This window comes from Miscanthus floridulus, chromosome 2 (assembly GCF_019320115.1).
Source record: "Miscanthus floridulus cultivar M001 chromosome 2, ASM1932011v1, whole genome shotgun sequence".
NCBI classification, from domain to species: domain Eukaryota; kingdom Viridiplantae; phylum Streptophyta; class Magnoliopsida; order Poales; family Poaceae; genus Miscanthus; species Miscanthus floridulus.
Genome location: NC_089581.1, coordinates 18,641,018 through 18,667,510, shown reverse-complemented (window position 1 = coordinate 18,667,510; position 26,493 = coordinate 18,641,018). Strand labels below are relative to the sequence as shown.

The 26,493-nt window shown below is 43.9% G+C and overlaps 2 protein-coding genes and 1 pseudogene across 2 annotated transcripts; 1 reads left to right on the top strand and 2 right to left on the bottom strand.

Moving 5' to 3' along the window:
- Positions 1 to 4,334: 4,334 nt before the first annotated feature.
- LOC136538088 (uncharacterized) lies at positions 4,335 to 7,266 on the bottom strand. Its single transcript, XM_066530079.1, has 8 exons — positions 6,955 to 7,266; positions 6,442 to 6,522; positions 6,273 to 6,361; positions 6,105 to 6,179; positions 5,870 to 5,979; positions 5,572 to 5,793; positions 5,421 to 5,489; positions 4,335 to 4,964 (listed from the first exon to the last, which is right to left on the bottom strand). Exons 1-8 carry the CDS (start codon positions 7,075 to 7,077, stop codon positions 4,654 to 4,656), a joined length of 1,080 nt encoding a protein of 359 aa, XP_066386176.1. The 5' UTR covers positions 7,078 to 7,266; the 3' UTR covers positions 4,335 to 4,653.
- A 14,029-nt stretch (positions 7,267 to 21,295) lies between these two features.
- On the top strand, positions 21,296 to 23,338 carry LOC136519004 (beta-fructofuranosidase, insoluble isoenzyme 3-like; annotated as a pseudogene).
- Positions 23,339 to 23,822: 484 nt separating this feature from the next.
- LOC136518994 (protein ACCELERATED CELL DEATH 6-like) lies at positions 23,823 to 25,680 on the bottom strand. Its single transcript, XM_066512668.1, has 2 exons — positions 25,070 to 25,680; positions 23,823 to 24,957 (listed from the first exon to the last, which is right to left on the bottom strand). The coding sequence occupies exons 1-2, from the start codon at positions 25,668 to 25,670 to the stop codon at positions 23,888 to 23,890; spliced, it is 1,671 nt and encodes a 556-aa protein (XP_066368765.1). The 5' UTR covers positions 25,671 to 25,680; the 3' UTR covers positions 23,823 to 23,887.
- Positions 25,681 to 26,493: the final 813 nt, after the last annotated feature.

The window sequence follows — 26,493 nt, the reverse complement described above, 5'->3', positions numbered from 1 at the left end:
CCTCAGTGCAAATAGGTTTTTCTTTATCTTTTTCTTTTGTGTTTTCAGCTGAAACATTAGAAATTCGTAGTAAATTGCAAAAAAACATAAAATAGAAAATGAACATGTTTTAGAATCCTTGTAAGTAGATATATGCAGTAGTTCCATAATATCATATAATTTAGTAGAAAGTTTTTACTGCACATATTTATCTTTATAAATTAGGGTTTTTTAGGAACAAATTCATATCCAAAGTTATGGTGCTCCAAATGGTGTGAAATTTTTTTGGTATCATGTTCATGTGATTCTTGTGCTGTGGTAAAAATTTCAGGTTTATTGGTGGACGTGTGACTGAGTTATTGATTTAAATTGCTTAGTGCTTAATAAATGGTTTTAATTGGGAAATAAATGAAATAAGATTGGAAAAATATAAAATATTCTTCCATTACCTTAGAATAATGTTATTATGTCATGTTGATACATAATATGGCTATATGTTTATAGAAGGTATGAAGTTTTAGATTTATTTTGCCCTCATATGCTTTATTGCAATATAAATTTGTTTTTATTGTAGTAATTAATTTATAAAACCTAAGCATGTAATATTTCTACAGTAGCCATGTTTTGATATCACCTATCACCTATAAAATCTCCATCTCCCAACTCTATGTTTAAAATATCACCTAAAAATAATATATATATGTTGCATTATATAAGTAGAGGATAAAAGTTTGTTAGTAGATGCATGTGTTTATGCCAGGTAATGCTTCTAATAATTTGTGCCAAGTAATGTGATTGCTTGGTTATGATTAGTAGTTGCATGGAGCTGCATATATAGCAACAAAATTTTAGTTGTTAACAACATAAATGATAAATATATATAGTTGTATCTCTGTTGTTGTGGCTGCTAGACCAGTTAGCAGTTTGGTGATGATTTTGTGGCCTAAATGATGTTTTCTGTAGATATGTTAAATATAAAAGTTGTAGATAATTTCCTTATATTACTTGCCCTAAAATTTCATGATTTTAGACCTGATGGTTTAGGAGTTATAGATTTTAAAATTTGTTGTCAGCTTTTGTATGTGCCCTAAATAGATCTGAATGATTATATTGTTTGGCTTATTTAAACATGGAATCATGTATTGGTGACAATAGAAGAGTTGTAGTGCTTTTATTAATCTTTCCAAAATGTCTAAGAGCACCACTTTTGCTAGCCTAGAACTCTGGTTATAGCTGTTCAAAGTGGAATGGTAGGTTCTGTCCAAATCTGAATATAGATGCCTTCTTGGTGTTATTTGACCTTGATAGCTGTATAATCATCTTAAGATGATAATAATAAAGTTATAAATAACTTAATAAGATTTTCAGAAAGTTAAGAATCATGTTTGTTGAATGTCTAGAACTTCATATATATATTTCTGAAGTTCATGTCAGTTTTCTGTCTTAGCGTGTGTGCGGATCTGTTTGTTAGTGCTTTTCAACCTTGTAACCTTTAAATCAGCTCTAGGTGTAAATAACAAAGTGGTAGACAATTTCCTAATCTTTCCAGAAAGTCTAGGATCACCTTTGTTTGATACCTATAACTCCAATTATGGTTGAAACAAGTGACTTCTGTGCTGCTGTCCAGATTCTGTACACGTACTAAGTTGATTGCATTAGCTTACTCTTGTTTGGCTAAACATATTTAGTTAATTCTTGATTTATGAATGCTTTTAATAGCTAAACTTAAGTTAACTTGTGTGTCATGCTTGATGTGCTTGCTATCTTTGTATAATATATTGTGTGATGTTTAGTTAAACAACTCTAGGTGCTATGCCTTCTTGTGTAACCTTGAGCTTGTTTTGAATGCTTTTATGTGATGCATCCCTTGTGGCCATTCTTTGCATTCATATCTCTGCATTGTGCATCTCATTTAGGTATGCTAGATGAACCACGTGAAGGGTGGAAGGACATGATGTTGGAGTCAAACCAGAAGACGGCGTTGGTGGATAAGTCCCGAAGATGGTGTGTTGGTGGACGGATCCAGAAGATGGAAGGACCCTGAGAGTTCATGCCTGAATAGGAGATGCTCGCTAAGCGAGTGTCATCTAATAAACATTGACCTAGTGTTGGGTCCTAGGTAAGCCCCGGAGCATTCTAAGTCTCCTGTGCTTTATAAATATTAACTTGAGTTCTTTATGTTTGATGCATTAGGTTAAAAGAGTTGATTGAAAACACTTGATGCATATAATTTCCTTGTACAGAAATATACCTTGAACCCTATGTAGGTCTAGGATCGAATAAATGCTTAGCTATGCTTAGTTTGGTAGAAGTCGGGTGATTTCCTGTCACCTGCGAGCTATAGGTGGATACCTAGTCACGATTGGCTATATTTGCTATCATGGAAAAGAACCATGTGATGATGTTATTGGAGATCGGACAGAGTCTATGTTGTAGGTTCACTCATGTGATTCCGTCTGTGCCGCTTAAGGACCACATCGTTGTTGGTCCTCGGTCATTTTGAACGTAGCCCCTCACTTAGCTGGCTGGATAACTCGTTCCAACCGCGAAGCCGAGTAGCTCAACTCAGGTCGGGCCTCGTTCTGTACGGGTGCGCACACTGAAGGTAGTAAGGATGTGCGGGGAGCCGGATGTGAGTCCAAGGATAGGCCGAGCATGATCGTCCTAGCAGCCGGTCAATCCCTGAGTGTGCGGCGCTGATCGAACCCGCAACATACGACCTGAGTTATACCAAAGGTGACCTAAGGCTACCTTGGTGCAGGTATGTCTGAGTTTGTGTTAGGATTTCTGCCCAGCTGGTTGCAATCGATTCTTATCGCCGTCTCTCCCGGATAGTGAGAAACTTGACCGAGCTTCCTTCATCGTAGTAACACTAGATAGAACACGATGGTTATGATGATTATATGATAACCTGGATATGGTTACCAATGTTTGCTTTAGCTTAATCAAGTGATTGCTCTAGAATAGGTGCAAAGTTAGCCATAATAAGTTTCACTAAACTTGATGCTAAAATATTGACTAAAAGATTGAAAGTAAGGACTCATGATAGTAATGCTCTTTTTGTAAAGTTATGTTATCCAACCAGCTCCACGAAATAAGCCTTGCTTATTCTTGAGTCTTTTTATTTCTCTCCTGACGGGTAAGTCTAGCTGAGTACATTTGAGTACTCAGGATTTATCCCACCATGTTGCAGGTGAAATTCTCGGTCTAATGAAGATGGTGGCTAACCGCCGGTGGCCTCGGCGACTATATATTTATTTCTCGTCTATATGCTATTGTTGGAGGATGTTACTTATACTAGCAGTGTATTTGAAACTTATGTTATTGTAACCATCTTAAAGTTATGTTGTTTTAGCTATCATATTTGTAAACTTGGCAACATATTATTATTTGTGAATTCAATTGTAAACATTATTTCCGCTGCAACTCCATATATGTGATGTTTATTTGCTTAATCTATTACGGTCTTGGTCATGATGTTGATTTACCGAGGTCCTTCGTGACACTCAACGGACTACCGGGTTTATATAAGTGCAAGTGTGTGTGTGCCAACGTGTTAAACGGGGGCAGCCGTGCTTGAACTTGAGCTTGTATAAATTGGACGGTTCTGTCGTATTTTCAGCCTAAAAATGTCTCGGGTGTTGTTTCGTAGACGATTTTGTACCTATTTTGGACTTAGAAACTTGAAGATTACGTTTGAGACTTATTTCCTACTAAGATAAGACCACCCTCTCTATATAAACGGGAGGATCATGACCGATTAAGTTACCCAACTATCAACTATCCAATCGTCGTTTTACATCTATTACACCAATTTTATCCTTTTCCAACCCCTTTGTTGTTCGTTCTATCTCTCCGCGAGATTCAATAGCTTTCGACCTTGCCAATCTAGAACAACCCTAGACGTGCAACTGTTCCCAAGCTTTTAATCAGATTCTACGTCAACATTTTCTTTTAATCAGATTCTAAACAGCGCCCTTTCTTTTGTTGATGAAGCACCGTCATTAAAATATGACCGCGAGAAATGTACTGTATTAAACAAAGGCCTAATCTCAACAAAAATTGGCCTTCCCACTACATCAATTGAAGCACCGTATTTAAAACGTTACTGCGAGTCATGATTAGGTCATACTCAATTCGCTATATATCACTGAAAAGGAAACAAAAAATCATGATAGTAATCATATTAATTAATGGTTGTGCTCGACAATTTTGCAAACCCATGTGTGAGCGACGAATGCGCACGCCAAGAATTAATAGTAGAATTCATGCCATTATCATACAAAAGAACTTGTATGCCCAATATTTTCACGTGCACTATTTTCTAAAAAAAGCTATAAAGACGCCAGTCTTCATGGATGCATTAATTGAAGAAAGCAAACTGCACAAATTTGGCTGTTAATACTGCAGGCATGAACATAGGGCAAGCATGCTCAGCACTCAACGATCAATAGGAAAACAACCTCTGGCAGCTGGAACATTGAAGGATGACTTACATGATAAAACATGCAAATGCATTATGCTCACAACCAAACCTCGCGCCCAGGGGAAAAAAAAAATAACAGACCTCACATGTAACTGAACTGCTTCCAACATAAAATGCTCAGATAACTTATATTTCCCCTGGTATTGATAAAGCATGCATTGAAGGAAACACCAGAAGTCCGCTTGCACTCAGTTCCCTCGCCCGCGGCCACCCAGTCTCCCCCTTCCACGGCCACCATATCCCCTTCCAACAGGAGCACCACCGACCCTTCCTCCTTCATAGCCACCACCCCTGCCTCCTTCATACCCGCCGCCCCTGCCACCTTCATAGCCACCGCCCCTGCCACCTTCATACCCGCCGCCCCTGCCACCTTCATAGCCGCCGCCCCTGCCTCCTTCATACCCGCCGCCCCTGCCACCTTCATAGCCACCACCCCTGCCTCCTTCATACCCGCCACCCCTGCCACCTTCATAGCCGCCGCCCCTGCCACCTTCATAGCCTGGAAGGCAAGTTCAAAATTTGAACCAATTTAATGATTGAACAATTATGGTTGTGCTCAGTGAATGTAATATTTATTTATGCAGAGCACACAAGCTGTTTTCAAATAATATTATTACTATTATAATATTTTGGCAGTAAAAAAATTGTAAATTTTGGATGCAACAGTACTTCAAATAACACATCCTCAAATAATTTGAAATTATTTTAATATATTACTACGTCTCGCATATAGATTACAATAGAAATGTATTGGCAATCAAATTTAGCACTGTGACAAGGTCAAAAACTGTTACCAAAAGGAACAACAATTCAGCAGAACAAGAGGATTGACTATCACCAACAAATCAACAAAATAATAAAATAAAATGAGAAGGTAAATTCGATGAGAAGCATGACTCCAAGTTGAAGTACTCAATTTTGAAGCACATGTATTTATGCAGGGAGATAGTCATACCTCCACGGTAACCCCAATTGCCTCTTCCTCGCATACCACTTCCTCTCCCTCGGTTGTATCCACCATTTTCTGGGTCAACATATCAAGATATGTCATTGCCTAAAACATCACACAAGATCAAGGATATCTGTACCAAGACACCATCCAATACCTTGATAGTTTCCGTATCTGCCTTGATTGTAGCCATATCCACCACCATACCCGCCTTGATTGTCATAGCCACCATATCCGCCTTGATTGTCATAGTACCCACCACCTTGGTTATAGCCACCTTGGTTGTTTCCATATCCACCATAACCACCATAGCCACCTCTACCCCAACCCCTTCCACGCCCACGGCCCCTCCCTCTTCCTCGACCCCGTGCATAGGAGTCTAACAGAGCAACAATTATCAGATGCTAGATAATCAACAGAAATACCACAATCAGTGTGAATAGTCACTGCCATACCTTCATACTCCAGCTGCTGGAATTGTTGTCCTGGTGGTCTGCGAGGTTGGCGCTGCGGTGGTGGCGCCTGCTGCTGCCTGGGTTGTTCAACATACACAGGAGCTTGGTACCTATATAAAGAATATTAACATTTCAATGACTTATATAGTGCAAAAGTACTTTTATATCTTACAAAAGAAACCCATTCCTGGCACCTTAACACTGAAGAATTAACAAAGATACCCATCTGACTCACCCAGGTGTTTGCTTGTCCAGCTCTTTGGGAGACAAAGTAATTGATATCATCGAAACATGCCGAGTCATCTCCAATCTGAAAATGGGGAAGCCTTTAGAAAGTTAGGAACGTGAATTGCACCAAAAAAAAGGCGGTTACAAAAGAATCTAGAACGAGTAGAAACTTTACGGGACAAGGCCTTCTTCTATGGGTTCCCAGACATCAGTGATGCTGACAGAGCTGATATTGGTATCCTGGTGTAACCCAGGGATTCTTTTCTGTTTCAAAAGAAAGTTTGTCATATATGGTTGATTTGTTGGCCAAAAATGCAACAATAGAGAGCGAGCAAGAGTATTACTTTGATAATCTCTGCAACAGCAACAGATTTATTGATTGCCTGTCCCATGGCCTTCAAAACAATCTCTTTAATTCTCCTTTCCTGATTATATAATAATCAACAAGAGCTTAGTAATAAACAAGGAATTAAAAGAAAACTAAATAGTAGTAGTAAATAGGCAATAGTTCATGTAAAACTATTATTCATCGTACATGTATAATGCATTGAAACAAACACAATCAGTAGCCCACCAATGCCCTTCCCATATGCCAAATTTGTGGTACATGGAATTAGTACCATAGTGCATCAATCCCCGCACTTGGGATAAGCATACATACAAATTTAACACATCAAAACCCACAAAACTTAAATGTTTGAATCCACCTCTCCAGCCTAACGGCCGAGAACCACCGTGACCTGGCAGCCGTTCCATCAAAACAAAAAACTCCGATTCGAATCGACAGAGACGGGACTCGAAAGGAACGGCGCATCCTAAATACAATACAATACGACGGCGAGGACAAGCTCAGGCACCTGGAGGAGGGAGGTAGCGTAGGAGACATAGTTGCGGATGAGGCCCTGCGCGGTGATGCGGATCTCGTTCTCCTCGATGGTCGACTCGTTCCGCGGTCGCTCCACCCTCTGGTACCGGTCCATCTCGGCCGCGGGCTACGCCGCTCGTCGCCCGGCGGGTTGCGGGGCTAGGATTCGGATGGGATTCGAAGGACGGGGAGGTTGCGGCGGCACTGCGGCAGGGGACGGGAGGTTGCGGCGGCAGGGGCTAAAACCCTAGACGGAGCCAACGATACGGTGCGCCGGGCTTACACGAAATAGGCTTTTATTTTCTTTGGGAGAGGAAAAATGGGGTGGTGCATACTGCCATGTGAGGGTTCGATCTGGGATTCTGCTGGACTTCCCCCCATGGCTCTCACGTTTCGGGCCGTTTCCAGGGGTGGCCGTAGGTTCTACGAATCTAGAGACTCGGACTTTGGAATTGTGGTCATGGGCTTTACGACTTTTTTACTTTATATCTATATCTATTTATTTTCTATAAGAGATTGTCTACATTATTATTTGCCACTTACAAAAGAAGTTTATATTTAGGAAAGCTTGTTTTGAATCACTTGATTACACCTCTACATCAATGAACATCTCGAAATTTGTTAGTCTTATTAGTTATGGGCTTAACAAATAACTCCAATCTTGGGTTTTTTATGACATCGGAAAAAGCTCTATCATACATCTCTTTATCCTAACTCCTAACTCCCGATATTTTTGCACTTGGGAAAATTGATCAATACGTGCGGAAAAATATGTGTGGCGGCGACTTCTCCCAATGTTTCTTCCTTCTCCCGGCGTTTCTTTGCATGAGTCTCTTCCTGACATGCTCTAGCCACCATTGGAGGACTTTGTCCCCCCCCCCCCCCCCCGACACTACTGGCCGGACACGGTCGTGGCATGGCCAACTTTGGGTGCCGCAGGCCTAGCCCTGCCTGGCTATCGCTGGCTGGCTATGGCCAGCTAGGAGGGTAGGAACAAGCAGAGTGTCCCGCTGATTTGTTGGTGGAGGAAGGACATGGGGGAGAATAAGAAAGATAGGACAGGGCTCCTAATGCAAATATATATATATATATATATATATATATATATATATATATATATATATATATATATATATGAGAGAAAGTATAAAGGTGGCTAGGTGAAAGGTCCTAGTATGGCTAGAGGAGGGGTGAATAACCTATTTAAGAATCTATAAATCAACTAGAGCAATTTGATTAGTATGACAAATAGCGTAATGCAAACTTGCTCTAGCTCTACAATGGTTGCAAGCCACCTATCCAACAATTCTAGTTGCAATGATTACTTAGGCACACAAACTTGCTACTCTAAAGATCTCAACTAGATGAATGTAAACAATAAAGCAAGCTCTCAATTCTAATTACTCTAAAGAGCTTGTATCAACTAGTTTGCAAGAATTTAATCAAGTAAGTAGGGTGATTATACCGCCGTGTAGGGAATGAACCAATCATAAGATGAAGATCAAGCCAATCACCGAGAGAATGCAAATGACAAGAGACAATCGATTTTCTCTCGAGGTTCACGTGCTTGCCAACACGCTACGTTCCCGTTGTGTCGACCAACACTTGGTGGTTTGGCGGCTAAGAGATGTTTCACAAACCTCGTCCACACGATAGGACACCGCAAGAACCGACCCACAAGTGAGGTAACTCAATGACACGAGCAATTTACTAGAGATACCTTTTGGTACTCCGTCGGGGAAGGCACAACTTCCCTCACAATCACCGAAGGCGGCCACAAACAATCACCAACTCGTGCCGATCCTCCACCGCTGCTCCAATCGTCTAGGTGGTGGCAACCACCAAGAGTAATAAGCGAAATCCGCAGCGCAACACAAACACCAAGTGCCACTAGATGCAATCACTCAAGCAATGCACTTGGATTCTCTCCCAATCTCACAATGATGATGGATCAATGATGGAGATGAGTGGGAGTACTTTGGCTAAGCTCACAAGGTTGCTATGTCAATGAAAAATATGCAAGAGTTATCCCTTGAGCTGGCCATGGGGCTATAAATAGAGCTCTCATCAAATAGAGCCGTTATACCCCTTCACTAGGCAAATCGCGGGCCGACCGGACGCTGCAGTCCAACTGACCGGACGCAGCACCGGATGCTCTGGTTGTGAATACCGGGCACGTCCGATCGGCATACCGGACGTGTCCGGTAGCCCCAGACTGCCACGTGTCCAGTTCAAATCATCATAGCCGTTGCCGCGCATACTGCCGATGACCGGACGCTCACACTGGACGCAGACACTCAATTGACCGGACACTCCACCATCGAGTCCGATCGAGTCTAGTAAGCCACCAGGGCTGACCGAACGCGTCAGGTAGAGACTGATCGAACGCTGAGCCTCAGCGTCCGGTCGAGTACAGTAAGCACCCATGGACGACCGGACGTGTCCAGTCACACCGGACCGGACGCTGCCAGCATCCGATCGACTTCACTACGGAACACAGCTTTTCTGAGTCATATCAGACGCGTCCGGTCGCTGAGTCTACCGCCGAATACCGGACGTGTCCGGTCGGACGTGTCCGGTCATCATACCGGACGCGTCCGGTTACTCTGTAACCAGCGCGACTACCTCCTCTTCGACTCTATCTTTTTCACCTTTGCTCAAATGTGCCAACCACCAAGTGTATCACCATGTGCACATGTGTTAGCATATTTTCACAAACATTTTCAAGGGTGTTAGCACTCCACTAGATCCTAAATGCATATGCAATGAATTAGAGCATCTAGTGGCACTTTGATAATCGCATTTTGATACTAGTTTCACTCCTCTTAATAGTACGGCTATCTATCCTAAATGTGATCACACTCACTAAGTTTCTTGATCACTAAAACAAAATGGCTCCTACATTTTATACCTTTGCCTTGAGCCTTTTGTTTTTCTCTTTCTTCTTTTCCAAGTTTAAGCATTTGACCATCACCATGCCATCACCATTGTTATGATCTTCGCCATTGCTTCATCACTTGGAGTAGTGCTACCTATCTCATAATCATCTTGATAAACTAGGTTAGCACTTAGGGTTTCATCAATTATCCAAAACCAAACTAGAGCTTTCAATCTCCCTCTTTTTTGGTAATTGATGACAACCCTTATACAAAGATATGAATTAAAGTACATTTGAATCCATGTTGCTTGCCTAAGCATATTTACCATGTGTAAAGGTAATGGACAAGTTTCATGAACTCCAAATGGTTGTAATTGCTCCCCCTACATATGTGCTAAGAGTTTGGATTATAGCTTGCACATATGCTTAGATAGGAAATATAGGAGTCAATTTATACCAAATGATGCTAAGGTATAAGAGATAGACCTTTGAAGCATGATACCAATCAGAGTGCACCAATATACCATCCTTAGCACCATTAGTAACTAGATATATATATATAAGAACTAGAATACCCCATGAGATCAACATTACATGCAAGGGTCTAGTTTCCATAGAATGAACATAAGTCTAGTTACTTAGCCTATGCATACTAGTTTTCCATTTCAACATTCAAACCTACAACTAGCATACACCACACAAGCATGGATATTTAAAATTTGAAACTTATGCCATGCAAGCAAACATATATAATGCTCATTCAAATGCACCATACAAGTTTATGAGCTTGCTCCCCCTATTTGTATGCTCAAAATTTTAATTGATCCCCTTCTTTTGTCATATATTATCTCTCCTCCTTTGTTTCACTATCTTTATACACTATTTCTCCCCATTTGTCATCAATGACCATAAAGACTTAAAGTATAGATAGGGGTGACCTCAAATTATAGATATGTTGGGGTGAAACCATGTGAAATGAGGATCATTTTCCCAATTTGGTTCAATCTAGATTACTTGCAAAAGATATTTAACTCGATTTGATCCAAGGACAAGCTTCTTCACACCTCCAAATAAGGGTTATCTTGTACCATATTGAGTTAAACACTTATAGCTCATTTTCTAAATTAAACACTAGGTTTATAAGCCCACAAATATGTCATATGCTACCACTAGATCATTTTAAACATACAAGCAATAGTGGTACCATACAAGCATCAAATTTATTTGATTTTCATGAATGAGCCTATTCAAATGTGAAATATGTCTAGATGCACTAATCATGTCCTTAGCAAGGATGTATACAACAACAACAACAACAACAAAGCCTTTAAGTCCCAAACAAGTTGGGGTAGGCTAGAGTTAAAACCCAACAGAAGCAATCAAGGTTCAGGCACGTGAATAGCTATCTTTCAAGCACTCCTATCTAAGGCTAAGTCTTTGGGTATATTCCATCCTTTCAAGTCTCCTTTTATTACCTCTACCCAAGTCAACTTTGGTCTTCCTCTGCCTCTCTTCACGTTACTATCCTGACTTAGGATTCCACTATGCATCGGTGCATCTGGAGATCTCCGTTGCACATGTCCAAACCATCTCAATCGGTGTTGGACAAGCTTTTCTTCAATTGGCGCTACCCCAAATCTCTCACGTATATCATCGTTCCGAACTCGATCCCTTCTTGTATGACTGCAAATCCAACGCAACATACGCATTTCCGCGACACTTAGCTGTTAAATATGTCGTCTTTTCGTAGGCCAATATTCTGCACTATACAATATAGCAAGTCTAATCGCCGTCCTATAAAACTTGCCTTTTAGCTTCTGTGGTACCCTTTTGTCACATAGGACACCAGACGCTTGCCGCCACTTCATCCACCCTGCTTTAATTCTATGGCTAACATTTTCATCAATATTCTCGTCCCTCTGTAGCATTGATCCTAAATATCAAAAGGTATCCTTCCTAGGCACTACTTGACCTTCCAAACTAATATTTTCCTCCTCCCGAGTAGTTAGCAAGGATGTATGTCATGCCAATTAACTTTTGTCTTGGATTGCTCGAAGGAGAGGCATGTCATATAATGGAGGTGCATCAACACATATTGGAGAAGTCAAGTATGTTTAATTCATTCCTTAGCTTGCAAAACCTTTTTTCATCAAGTGGTTTGGTGAATATGTCGGCAAGTTGGTCTTCGGTGCCCACACTCTCTATGCAAATGTCTCCTTTTTGTTGGTGATCTCTTATGAAGTGATGGCGAACATCTATATGCTTTGTTCTTGAGTGTTGAATCGGGTTGTTGGTGAGCTTCATGGCACTTTCATTATCACATAGCAATGGCACTTGCTTGAATCTAATTCTAAAGTCACTCAAGGTAGCCTTCATCCAAAGTAATTGAGCACAACAACTACCGGCCGAAATGTACTCCGCTTTGGCGGTTGAAAGTGCTACACTATTTTGCTTCTTTGATGACCAAGATATAAGTGATCTTCCCAATAGTTGATATGTGCCCGATGTGCTCTTTCTCTTAACTTTGCATCCCGCATAATCGGAATTCAAATATCCAATCAACTCAAATCTTGCTCCTTTGGGATACCATAATCCAACATGTTGTGTATGCTTCAAGTATCTCAATATTCTCTTTGTTGCCTTTAAATGACTTTCTCTTGGTGAGGCTTGAAATTTAGCACACATGATACACTAAACATCACATCCGGTCTTGATGCGGTCACATAGAGTAGACTTCCAATCATAGACCGATACATCTTTTGATCTACCATATTGCCACTAGTGTCACTATCCAAGCTTCCACTTGTCCCCATTGGTGTACTAATAGCTTTACTATCATCCATTCCAAACTTCTTGAGCATGTCCTTGATATACTTGCCTTGACTTATAAATGTGCCATTCTTCATTTGCTTGATTTGAAGACCAAGGAAGTAACTAAGTTCTCCAATCATAGACATCTCAAACTCACTTGCCATCATCTTGCCAAACTCCTCACAAAATTCTTGATTTGTTGATCCAAAGATGATATCATCAACATAGATTTGCATTACAAACAAGTCATTACCAAGCTTCTTAGTGAAGAGAGTGGTGTCAACCTTTCCTATCTTGAATCCCTTAGAGAGTAGAAAATCCCTTAATCTCTCATACCATGCTCTAGGTGCTTGTTTCAATCCATATAAAGCCTTTCTCAACTTATAGGCATGGTTGGGTTTCTTCTCATCTTCAAAACCGGGAGGTTGCTCAACATACACAAGCTCATTGATGTGCCCATTTAGAAAAGCACTTTTCACATCCATTTGGTACAACTTGATGTTGTGGGCATAAGCATAAGCTAGCAAGATCCTAATTGCTTCCAATCTTGCAACCGGGGCATATGTTTCTCCAAAGTCAAGACCTTCAACTTGAGTGTAACCTTGAGCCACTAATCTTGCTTTGTTCCTTATTACTATCCCATCTTGATCTTGCTTATTCCGAAAGACCCACTTAGTTCCAATCACATTATAATCCTTAGGCCTCTCAACTAAATCCTATACTTAGTTTTTTGTAAAGTTGTTTAGCTCTTCATACATAGCATTGATCCAATCAACATCTCTCAAAGCTTCATCTATCTTTTTAGGTTCAATGGATGACACAAATGAGAAATGCTCACAAAATGAGGCCAATCTTGATCTTGTTTGCATACCTCTTGAAATATCAACAATGATAGTGTCCAATGGATGATCTCTTGCAACATTGGTTGGTTGAAGCACTTACACTTGATTGCTAGCATTTGATTGATCACTTGGTTGAGATGATGAACTAGCCATTTGTCGATCTTGCACATTGCCATTACTAGTGCTTGCTTGTATTTGATCATGAGAACCACTAGCTTGCACGTTTGAGTTAGAGAGCACTTGATTCTTATCATCTTCAACATCAATCACCTCTCTAAGCCTTAACTCACCAATGTCCATGTTCTTCATTGCATTGACCAATTAAGTGCCTCTTACATCATCTAGGTTCTCATCTTCCTCTTGGGAACTATTTGTTTCATCAAATTCCACATCATGAACCTCCTCAAGAGTACCACTAGCCAAATTCCAAACTATGTAAGCCTTGCTATTAGTGGAGTAACCAAGCAAGAAACCTTCATCACATTTCTTTTCAAACTTGCCTAATCTAGTGTCTTTCTTCAATATATAGCATTTACAACCAAAAACCTGGAAGTATGCTATGTTGGGATTTTTTTCATTTAATAGCTCATAAGGTGTTTTCTCTATCATGGGATGACAATAGAGTCGGTTGCTATAGTAGCAAGCCATGTTGATTGCTTTGGCCCAAAATAAATGACTCACATTGTACTCACTCAACATTGATCTTGCCATATTAATTAAGGTTCTATTCTTTCTTTCAACTAGCCCATTTGATTGAGGAGTATACTTGGCTGAGAATTAATGTCTAATTTCAAATTCATCACATAACTCATTAACTCTAGTGTTCTTGAATTCACTACCATTGTCACTTCTAACTTTCTTGATTGTTGTTTCAAACTCATTATGAATGCCTTTGACAAATGATTTGAATGTAGCAAACACATCACTCTTATCAACAAGAAAGAACACCCATGTGTATCTAGTGAAATCATCCATAATCACAAATCCATATTTGTTTCCACCAATGCTAGTGTATGTGGTTGGTCCAAATAAGTCCATGTGCATCAACTCAAATGCCTTAGATGTGCTCATTATGCTCTTCTTAGGATGTGTGTTATCAACTTGCTTTCTAGCTTGACATGCACTACATAACTTATCCTTCTCAAATGTGACATCTTTTAAGCCTCTAAGTCATGCTTAATCAACTTGTTTAATTGTTTCATTCCAACATGACCAAGCCTTCTATGCCATAACCAATCCATGCTAGACTTAGTGATCAAATATGTTGACAATTGAGCTTCTCTAGTATTGAAATCAACTAAGTATAGATTCTCATATCTAAATCCTTTGAATATCAAGTTAGAGCCATCTACACTTATGATCTCTACATCATCCACACCAAATATGCACTTGAAACCAAGATCATACAATTGAGCTACCGACAATAGGTTGAAGTTCAAGCTCTCTACTAGTAGCACATTGAAAATGCTCAAGTCATTGGATATTGCAATCTTACCAAGCCCTTTAACCTTGTTTTTGCCATTATCACCAAATGTGATACTATCAATCCCATTGCTCTTGCTTTCATTGATTGAATTGAATATTCTTGGATCACTGGTCATGTGTTGTGTGCACCCACTATCAAGCATCCAATGCCTTCCTCTAGCTTTATAATTTACCTATAAAAGAAGATCAATTTCTTTTAGGTATCCAAACTTGCTTGGGTCCTTGTAGGTTAGTCACCAAGGTCTTTGGTACCCAAATGGCCTTCTTCTTTGGGCCCACAATTAGTGTACCGATGAACTTAGCCTTTACACCATTGGCACCCTTATAAAGCATGTAACAAGAATCAAATTTGATTGAGGATACATTAGATAGCTTGTTCTTGTTAGTCTCGCAACTTTGCTCTATATGCCTAACTTGCTTGCATCTATTATAAAACCGATCATTGCCCTTCACAAAGCTAGCTTTGGGAGTGATAAAGGCTGCCTTGCCTTTCTTGAGGGTATAGCCTAATCCTTCTTTGTTGAGAGAAAATCTTTGGCTACCCAAACACTTTAGCAAGTGGGCTTCTCCACCATAGGCATTGCCTAAGGCACGAGTGAGCTCATTTACCTCCTTCTTGAGGTTCTCATTTTCCACCATTAGTGATGTATCATTCATAGGTGGAGTGGTAATGGTTGTGCTACAAGAAGTGTTAGTGGGAGCAATAATAATGGGTTCATGAAAAGATTCATTAATAAGATCACATGTTAGTCCCACATCACATATAATCATCACTTGCTCCTTTTTGGCCTCCTCCTTCTCGACTTCCTCCACTTTGACTTGCTCAATGAGAGAGGAGTAAGCCTTTTCAAGCTTAGAGTGAGCTTTGCCAAGCTTCTCATGGGCTTCCATTAGCCTCTCATGAGTTGCATTGAGCTCATCAAGGGATTGCTCAAGAAATTTGACTTTCTTATTCAATTCCTTGCACTCTTTTCTCTTCATCTCAAAGCAAGTATGCACTTGCTCACACATGTCCATGAGCTCCTCCTTGGAGTACTCCTCATCATCATCATCACTCCTACAAGCATCACTTTCACATTCATCATCATCACTCACATCATATTTTATCTTGGTAGGTTTTGCCATGAGGCATGTCGATGGAGTGTCGAAGATGGAGGGTTTGTTGTTGATGGCAATGCTTGCTAGTGCTCTCTTGATAGATTTCTTGTCATCATCACTAGAGCTATCACTATCCGAAGAGCCATCACTATCCCATATGACTACATAGCCTCCACCCTTCTTCTTTTGGAAGGTCATTCTCTTTTCCTTCTTCTCCTTCTTTTCTTTCTTATCCTCCTTGTGCTTCTTCTTCTCATCCTCATCATTGTCACTATTGTATGGATAATTTGCTACTACATGATCGGGGCTCTTGCAATTGTAGCATCTTCTCACATACTCTTTCTTCTTGGTGTGATCTCTTCTCTTTCTTGCACCATAGCCCTTCTTCTTCATGAACTTGCCCATCTTGCGCACAAAGAGAGCCATAGCCTCATCATCAATATCACTTAGATCTTCATCATCACTTGATTCTTTCTTGGACTTGCCCTTGTTTTTGTATGATGATGAACTAGCCTTGAATGCTATGCTTTTCTTCTTCTTGTCCTCTTCTTCCTTCTTGTCCTCCTTGTCATCCCCCTCCATTTCCACATGGTATGTCTCTTGTGTCATGACATCACCTAGTACTTGGTTAGGGGTGATCTCCTTCAATCCTCCTCTAATAATGAGCAATCTCAACATTTCAAACCTTGGAGGTAGGCACATCAAGAACCGGTGAGAGACATCATAATTCTTGATCTTTTCTCCCAAAGCCTTCAAGTCATTGACAATTACTTGTAACCGATGGAACATCTCCGAAATGCTCTCATCATCTTTCATCTTGAAGCTTGTCAACTTGTCCATGAGAATATACAACTTGGCACTCTTCACCTCTGGTGTGCCCTCATAAGTTTCCTCCAATCTTGTCCACACCTCATTGGCTCTTTCACAATCCTTGATTTGCTCAAACACCTTGGAATCAATGGCATTGTATATGGTGTTGAGAGCCATTATGTTGCATTGCTTGTTGGTCTTGTCTTGGTTGGTGGGATTGTCGGGATCGATGATAGCATAATCATTCTCGGTCACTTCCCATACTTGATCATTGATTGAACCAAGATATATCATCGTCTTTCTCTTCCAATAATCATAGCATGTGCCATCAAAGAACGGTGGTTTGCCCCCCACATGGTTGAACACAACTTGAGCCATAATTTGACACCAAGGTTGTTAAGCCTTCAATCAAACGATGACCATGGCTCTAATACCACTTGAAAGGTCCTAGTATGGCTAGAGAGGGGGTGAATAGCCTATTTAAGAATCTACAAATCAACTAGAGCAATTTGATTAGTATGACAAATAGCGTAATGCAAACTTGCTCTAGCTCTACAAGGGTTGTAAGCCACCTATCCAACAATTCTAGTTGCAATGATTACTTAGGCACACAAACTTGCTACTCTAAAGATCTCAACCAGATGAATGTAAACAATAAAGCAAGCTCTCAATTCTAATTACTCTAAAGAGCTTGTATCAACTAGTTTGTAAGAATTTAATCAAGTAAGTAGGGTGATTATACCGCCGTGTAGGGGATGAACTAATCACAAGATGAAGATCAAGCCAATCACCAGGAGAATGCAAATGACAAGAGACAATCGATTTTCTCCCAAGGTTCACGTGCTTGCCAGCACGCTACATCCCCGTTGTGTCGACCAACACTTTGTGGTTCGGCGGCTAAGAGGTGTTTCACAAACCTCATCCACACGATAGGACACCGCAAGAACCTATCCACAAGTGAGGTAACTCAATAACATGAGCAATTTACTAGAGTTACCTTTTGGCACTCCACCGGGGAAGGCACAACTCCCCTCACAATCACCAAAGGTGGCCACGAACAATCACCAACTCATGCCGATCCTCCACCGCTGCTCCAACCGTCTAGGTGGTGGCAACCACCAAGAGTAACAAGCAAAATCCGTAGCGTAACACGAACACCAAGTGCCACTAGATGCAATCACTCAAGCAATGCACTTGGATTCTCTCCCAATCTCACAATGATGATGGATCAATGATGGAGATGAGTGGGAGTACTTTGGCTAAGCTCACAAGGTTGCTATATCAATAAAAAATGTGCAAGAGTTATCCCATGAGCCGGCCATGGGGCTATAAATAGAGCCCCCATCAAATAGAGCTGTTATACCCCTTCACTGGGCAAATCGCAGGCCGACCGGACGCAGCACCGGACGCTCCAGTTGTGAATACCGGACACGTCCGGTCGGCATACCGGACGTGTCCGGTAGCCCCAGACTGCCACGTGTCCGGTTCAAATCATCATAGCCGTTGCCACGCATACTGCCGATGATCGGACGCTCACACCGGATGCAGACACTCAATTGACCGGACACTCCACCGCCGAGTCCGGTCGAGTCCAGTAAGCCACCAGGGCCGACCGGACGCTGAGCCTCAGCATCCGGTCGAGTACAGTAAGCACCCATGGACGACCGGACGCGTCTGGTCACACTAGACTGGACGCTGCCAGCGTCCGATCGACTTCACTGCGGAACACTATTTTTCTAAGTCATACCGGATGTGTCCGGTGTGACGACCAGACGTGTCCGGTCGCTGAGTCTGCCGCCGAATACCGGACGTGTCCGGTCATCATACCGGACGCGTCCGGTCACTCTGTAACCAGCACGACTACCTCCTCTTCGACTCTATCTTTTTCACCCTTGCTCAAACGTGCCAACCACCAAGTGTATCACCATGTGCACATGTGTTAGCATATTTTCACAAACATTTTCAAGGGTGTTAGCACTCCACTAGATCCTAAATGCATATGCAATGAATTAGAGCATCTAGTGGCACTTTGATAACCGCATTTCGATACTAGTTTCACTCCTCTTAATAGTACGGCTATCTATCCTAAATGTGATTACACTCACTAAGTGTCTTGATCACTAAAACAAAATGGCTCCTATATTTTATACCTTTGCCTTGAGCCTTTTGTTTTTCTCTTTCTTCTTTTCCAAGTTTAAGCATTTGACCATCACCATGCCATCACCATTGTCATGATCTTCGCCATTGCTTCATCACTTGGAGTAGTGCTACCTATCTTATAATCATCTTGATAAACTAGGTTAGCACTTAGGGTTTCATCAATTATCCAAAACCAAACTAGAGCTTTCACTAGGTGATTTAAAAATAGTCCGAGTTCTCAATACAAAATTATCTTCTAGCTTTTAAGCGTGAGAATTGGAAATGGTCGGAGAAAACCAACAAATATGCTCCTAAAGTTTTTAAGTGATTCGGGAAACTCATTGTTTTAGAAATTCTTTTTTTAGAACTATTGGAATGTGTTTAAGGTGTTTGTCCGGTTGACCCCCCTAAGAGGATATGCATTGTGGAAAAAAAGGATGCACTAGCAGGAGAAAGAAACATCCAACCACTTATTTCGCAACTGCAACGTGTGATACCATTGCCTCCAAGATGTGTAGATGCTTGGGAATTAGATATGATGATGTGAGGCCACTATTATTGGGCTCACCCATTACTTAGGGCCTGTTTGGTAAGGATTCTCAGTCGAAGCACTTGAGGAAAAGCTACTTTTTACTGTCCTTGCTTCTGGCCAAAAACCGGCTCAGTCTTCTCTACTATTTAGCAGAAAACGACTTTTCCTTCTAAAGTGTTTAGTACGGCAACTTCTCCTAAAGTGTTTCCTGCTTGGTACAGCTTCTCCGCAAAAGTTGTTGCTAAAGCTGAAAATGGAGCCATGCTAAACCGGCCTTTAAAACAGCTTCTCCGCAGAAGTTGTTGCTAAAGCTGAAAATGGAGCCATGCTAAACCGGCCTTTAAACTTCTGCCGGTAAAAATGGAAGTACTTCTTTCACTTTTCTATCTGTTATTACGTGGACCTATAAGTGCAGGCTATACAATGCAGCAAAAACTAATACAGAGCATCATTTGTGACATGGGTTGAAGCATCGAATTTAATTGCACACCGGGTGTCTTTCTAATATATTGGTTAATTTGTCCTAACTAACTAGACATATGTCATGTTTGGTAGATCTTCGGCTCCTCCTAAAAGGGCTTTAGCTCTGACTCCTCATGTGGAGCAGCTTCTTTGGCAGAACTGAAGCCATTTAGAAAAATATTTAGAAAAATGACTGTAGTGGTAGGTTTGTAATAATTTGTATTAGGTTTGTGAGAATAAGCCAATTTTTCTGCTTCGGCTTCTACGTACAAAAATGGCTACTGCTCCCCTCTTCTTGTGAGGAATCATTTTTTATGGTTATTTAGTAGGGCTTAGGGCTTGGACGAAAAGTGTAACACCTTACAAAAAAAGTGAACTCTAGCTTGTTCGCTGCAGCTGCGGCTGTGCTGTTTCTACAGTAACTACAGAGACCAAAGTACAGCCGCAAGCTTTGCCGCAGCCGCCATATGACCTGTTCGCTTAAACTTATCAGCCGGCTTATTAGCTAGAATCTACAGTATTTTTCTCTCACAACAAAACAACTTTAGTCGGCTTTAATACCAGCCGAACATGCCCATAGTTGATTATTATCCAACTTACTCTGTCATTTTATTTTTTATTAGTGGATGTATGGATAATCAATAACTCATTATGGATGCAACATGTATACTATGGAGTATGTGGATTATAGATGTATGTTGTAGTAAATCAATAACAAATCTTATTGATGAGTAAATTGAACCAACTTACTTAGTGGAGTAAACTAACTGGAGTACTGGACTTGAGGAGGGAGTAATATGAACTTTAAAAAAATACAAAAAATGATATCTGTATGGATTTCAAGACGAGAAAGGTAAACAAAGAGAGTACACCGACTCTAAGGAACACGGATGGATAATAATGAATTCATTTGTGGATAATATAAACTTCGTAGGAAAATAGAGGATCGTGGAACGACCTTTACAGTTTACACAATACAGTGCCGTCGTTTGCACCAATCCTCGTCGGCGTGTTCTCTCTTCATCAGAAAGAAACAAAAAACACCATTGCTGTTACTACTGTGCAGTGTCCTAAGTGGTAATGAGTTCGTGCTGCATAGGATAGGCAAGTATATCCGATAGGACTTCAAGTAATCCAGATAATTATCCAAAACATGTATTCTAGTCGGACTGAAAGTTTGTCTGCGCCTCTTGCTGGCCAATATAAATTTGCACGTACACGCGCCTTTCTTCCTCGTACTCTCGATAAACGATACGTACAGAAACTTCAAACTAGTTGACGAGCAGTTAGCACTTTTGATTCGACAACACAACATGGCGATCAGGACTTGGGCATGGGCGGTTTTCCTGCTGCTCGCGCTGCTGTCGTCGTCGTCGTCCTCGTGCCGTGCAGCAGAGGCGCCATCGCCACAGGTGTCCGCCGACGCCGACCTCGCCGCCATCGACGACGCGCACCGCACTGGCTACCACTTCCAGCCTCCCAAGAACTGGATCAACGGTAAGTTCGTGCCTGCAAGCGTCATTGATCTTTCTATATCCTCTGTTCGTCAACTGCTACCGCGCTGGTGAGTCTAACCGTCGAGATCTTGTCTTGCACTTGTGCGCGCAGATCCTAATGGCGTGATGTACTACAAGGGCGTGTACCACCTGTTCTACCAGTACAACCCCAAGGGCGCGGTGTGGGGCAACATCGTGTGGGCGCACGCCGTGTCGACGGACCTCGTCGACTGGGTCATGCTCCCGCCGGCGATCTACCCGACGGCGCCGTTCGACGTCAACGGCTGCTGGTCGGGCTCGGCGACCGTGCTGCCCGACGGCACGCCGGTGATCATGTACACCGGCATTGACGGCGAAAACAGGCAGGTGCAGAACGTCGCGTACCCCAAGGACCTCTCCGACCCGTACCTCCGGGAGTGGGTGAAGCCGGACTACAACCCCGTCATCGCTCCGGGGCCAGGGATGAACGCCACCGCGTTCCGTGACCCGACCACGGCGTGGCAGGGCCCCGACGGGCTCTGGCGGCTGGTGATCGGGACCAAGGACAACCACCGGGGCCTCGCGATGCTGTACCGCAGCAGGGACTTCAAGCGCTGGGAGCCGGCGCGTCGCACGCTGCACTCCGGCGACACCGGCATGTGGGAGTGCCCGGACTTTTATCCCGTGAACTCTCCAGGCGTCGGTGGCGGCGGTGGAGGCACGAAGCACGTGCTCAAGGTCAGCCTCGACTTGACACGGTTCGAGTACTACACGTTCGGCGAGTACGACCACGCCACCGACACGTACGTGCCGGACGCCGCGCTCGCCGACGGCAACGACGGACTCCGGTACGACTACGGCAACTTCTACGCGTCCAAAACGTTCCTCGACACGGCGAAGCAGCGCCGGATCCTGTGGGGATGGGCCAACGAGTCAGACTCCACCGCCGACGACCTCCGCAAGGGCTGGGCCGGCGTGCAAGCGGCCCCGAGGAAGGTCTGGCTGGCGCCGGACGGCAAGCAGCTGGTGCAGTGGCCGGTCGTCGAGATCGAGTCCCTACGCGGCAACCACGTCAACGTCACGGACACGCTCGTCAAGGCCGGGCAGCACTTCGAGGTGTCGGGGCTCGCGTCGCCGGCGCAGGCCGACGTGGAGGCGTCGTTCCAGTTGATGGACCTGGACAAGGCGGAGCCGTTCGACCCGGCGTGGCGCGCCGCGGACGCGCAGACGGTGTGCGTTCAAGGGCGGCGACGGCGGCAAGCACGTCGTGCTCATGTGCAACGACCCGTCCATGTCGTCGCACGCCGACAACCTCTACAAGCCGACGTTCGCCGGTTTCGTCGACGTCGACGTCGCTCAGACCCGCGGCAAGATCCCTCTGAGGACTCTGGTACGTCACTTGCAGCGCCTTTGATCATGATGATTACTAATTTGTTGTTGCGTGGATTATTTGTCTGATTAATAATCTTGTGAATTTGCTTGCTAATCGATGCTGAGTGCAGATTGACCACTCGGTGGTGGAGAGCTTCGGAGCGCACGGCAAGACTTGCATCCTGTCGAGAGTGTACCCGACCAAGGCCATCGGCGACAAGGCGCGCCTCTACGTGTTCAACAACGGCGAGTCGGACGTCAAGGTCACCCACCTGAATGCGTACGAGATGCGGTCGGTTAAGATCACCGCTGACGTGAAGCAGAACACGTGACGTTTCTGGCTGCGCCCGTCTATTGCAAATATGCATATTGCTATCTACTAGAAAGATAGGTTTATTATGTGTGTTTACTATTTATGTCAGATTTATGTAATTTGATTAGCTTGGGTGCATATGAGTCTCCTAACGGCAAAATAAGGCTAATGTATATATACTAGATGGAAATTGGGATTATATACATGTGCTGATTTGTGGACCTCTGTCTCGTCAGAATCTTTTTGTTTCACGCAAGCAAATTTAATTATTTTTTAATTAATACTGTGCTGAATATTCAGCTCAAGTATTTTGATAACGCATCCAGAAAAACCATGGTGGGAGTGTGGGACCTGCCGTATTATTTTGAAACAAAAGAGTAGGCTACATCGCAAGTTTTTGTATTTCAAGATGTTTTAATTTTGTACTTTGTAGTTAAATTTCTTCAACATTGACGAATTAAATACATGGAAATAGATAATCAATCATACGCCGAAACGCGTCTTATCAGTTCAGACATGAGAACTACTCCGTTTTACCGCCCATCGGTTTTGGATGAACTTTCAATGTTCAATATTCAATCATAGATGAATTGTTGTTACTGAAATTTTTTCACTGTGACCGTATATCTGCCGTAACTACTGCACGCACATGGTAACTGGTCAAAATAATACACAATATGGTTTGTAGAATTACAAGCCGTGCAGTCAATTACAGCGGCACGAAGATCACTTCCCTGCCCAGCATGAGGAAGACGACAGCCGGAGTGCTGGTGCCGATGGCGATGACAACGTAGGCCGGCCACCGTGATACGGGTTCCACGGTGATATAGACGGCGGTCATGAGCGAGACGAGCATGCCGAGGCAGGCGATGACGGTGAGCCTGTGACCCCACAAGAGCTGGTCCACCTTGAACCTGACGGGGTCCTGCCAGGCCCAGATGAAGCAGAAGACGACGACGATGGAGCTGCACATGGCGATGGTGTTGGAGACGACGAAGATCTGGAACGCGACGTGGTGTCCCTGAAGGGCGATGCCGGTGGTCTGGTTATAGCCGCCGGGCATGGTGAAGGTGGCGGCGAAGGTGACGGTGGCGATGAGGGTGGCGACGAGGATGTAGGTCTCGACGATGCGCTCGAAGTACTTGTCATTGCCCCTGCGGCTGGGGTAGGTGGCGAGAGGCGGCAGCTGCTGCTTGCGGCACCTCTTGGACTCCTGGTACCTGAGCTGCTTCCAGAGGTACATCTCGTAGGCGTCCATCTCGCCGGTGTGCAGCTTCTTCTCGACGAGGCTGCGCGCCGTCTGGTCGTCTTTGTCGCGGATGCCGGGGTCTACGCGGCTGTCATTGAGAAGCATCAGCGCAGAGTGGACGCGGCTCATCTTGGCGGCGAGGTGCAGAGGCGTGTCGCCGTTGTTGTCGGCGCGGTTGAGCAGCTCCGCGGGACGGACGCGGCGGAGCAGGCATCTGAGCGCGTTCGCCTTGCCGTTGACGACGGAGGCGTGGAAGGCGTTGCGGCCATAGATGTCCGCCATCTCGGACACGTCCGGGCAGTGCCGGAGCAGCGCCTTGATGGTATCCGTCGAGCCGTACTGCGCGGCGACGTGCAGCGGCGACATGCTCATGTGGTTGCGCTTGTAGGCCAGCTCCGTCCGCTCCTTGAGCAGCATCTCCACAGCTCTCTGGTGGTCCTTCTGCGCCGCGTAGTGCAGGGCGTTGTTGCCGTCGGAGTCGGTGAGGTCGATCAGATCAGGCCTCTTGTCCAGCAGGATCTCCACGATCCCTGTGCGTACGTGCGCGCGCATGCAATTATATGGAATTTTTGTGAACACGCAATTGTTGATGCGGCACGACTATGTACGGGAGAAGAGAGAACAGAATCATGTAGCGCTTACGGTGATGGGCGCCCAGCACGGCCTGGTGCAGAGCCGTGCCGCTGAGGTAGATGGAGGGCAAGAACTCCTGGCCGACCCAGGGGGAGTTGACGATCTTCTGGACTACTTGGACGAGGCCCTCGCGGGCGGCCATGTCCAGCGGGGACTCCATCCGCTCGTTGAGGTCGTGGCCGCGGTTGGGGTCGGCGTCCAGCAGAACCACCGCCACGGCGCCCCTGCGGTACCGCACCGCCTCGTGCAGCGCGGTGTTGCCGGGCTTGTTGGTCATGATCAGAGGGCTCTTCTTGTCCTGCGGCCACGTCAGGGCGCGGTTGACGAGCAGCCTGGCCACCTCCAGCTTGCCCGCCTTGGCCGCCAGGTGCAGCGGGGTGTCGCCGTCGTCGTTCCGGGCGACGAGCAGCTCCTCGTTCATGTCCAGGACCTCGCCGGCGAACTCGGCGTGGCCGTGCAACGCGGCGAGGTGGAGCGCCGTGTTCAGCTGGGGCGTCGTGGCGCTGAGGACACTGGGGTCCTCCGGATCCACCAGCTGCTTCAGGCTCGACACTTTCCCCTGCGTCGCCGCCTTGTACAACGCCGGATTCATGCGTCTCTCGCTATCCATGGCTTGCAACTGCTGATCGAACAGAGCGTTTCTAGTTGCAGGCTCTGCTGTCAATCTAATCTCAGTACATCAATTTCAGTACAAGAACGATATAGGAGCTAGGTGGGCAAAAGTAGTTCAGTTGGTGGACAGGAATGTTGCAGCCTGATGACAGGGTACCCTAAGGATTAGGACGGCAGTACAATATACGACATGATAAGATGTATACTTGCTTGCACTTTGAACTTTCCAGCGAACTAGGCTGTGCTTGCAGCTTTGGTAGCATCAAAAGAACTAGTTACTTGCAAAATCGACCTTGGTATATTCCAGTTCTCCTCTTCCTGCTGCATCCGAATGCTTGCTTAGCCCACATGGACCAAGTTTGGTATACGTACTGGATATATTCCAGCTCTCCTCCTAAAGCATGATGATGCCATCAACTTATTATCCTTTTGCTAGCCTAACTTCAACGAATCATACACAAAGAAGACAGGACAACAGAACAGGGATATTGAATACAGACTGTAGCTTTTTATGGGATTGCATATGCAGGCACCTTGAGAGACAATGCAAAACAATGCAAGAGACAAAACCATGAAACAATGCATCCTGTGTAATTACAACCTCGTGCGTTATTGGCGTTTGGGCCTCGGCAATCGTGGGATTACCATGAATCGGTGTGCACTGTAACAAAACTCTGCTTTTGTTTAATGAAAAACGTGCTACGACACCGGTCGTGAAAAAAATGCAAGTGATAAACCATTGCCGCGCTTGTAATTACTCCCCCGGTTCCCCAGAACAACCTATAATTTGAAATGGAGAGAGTACCGGGTACACCATTCAT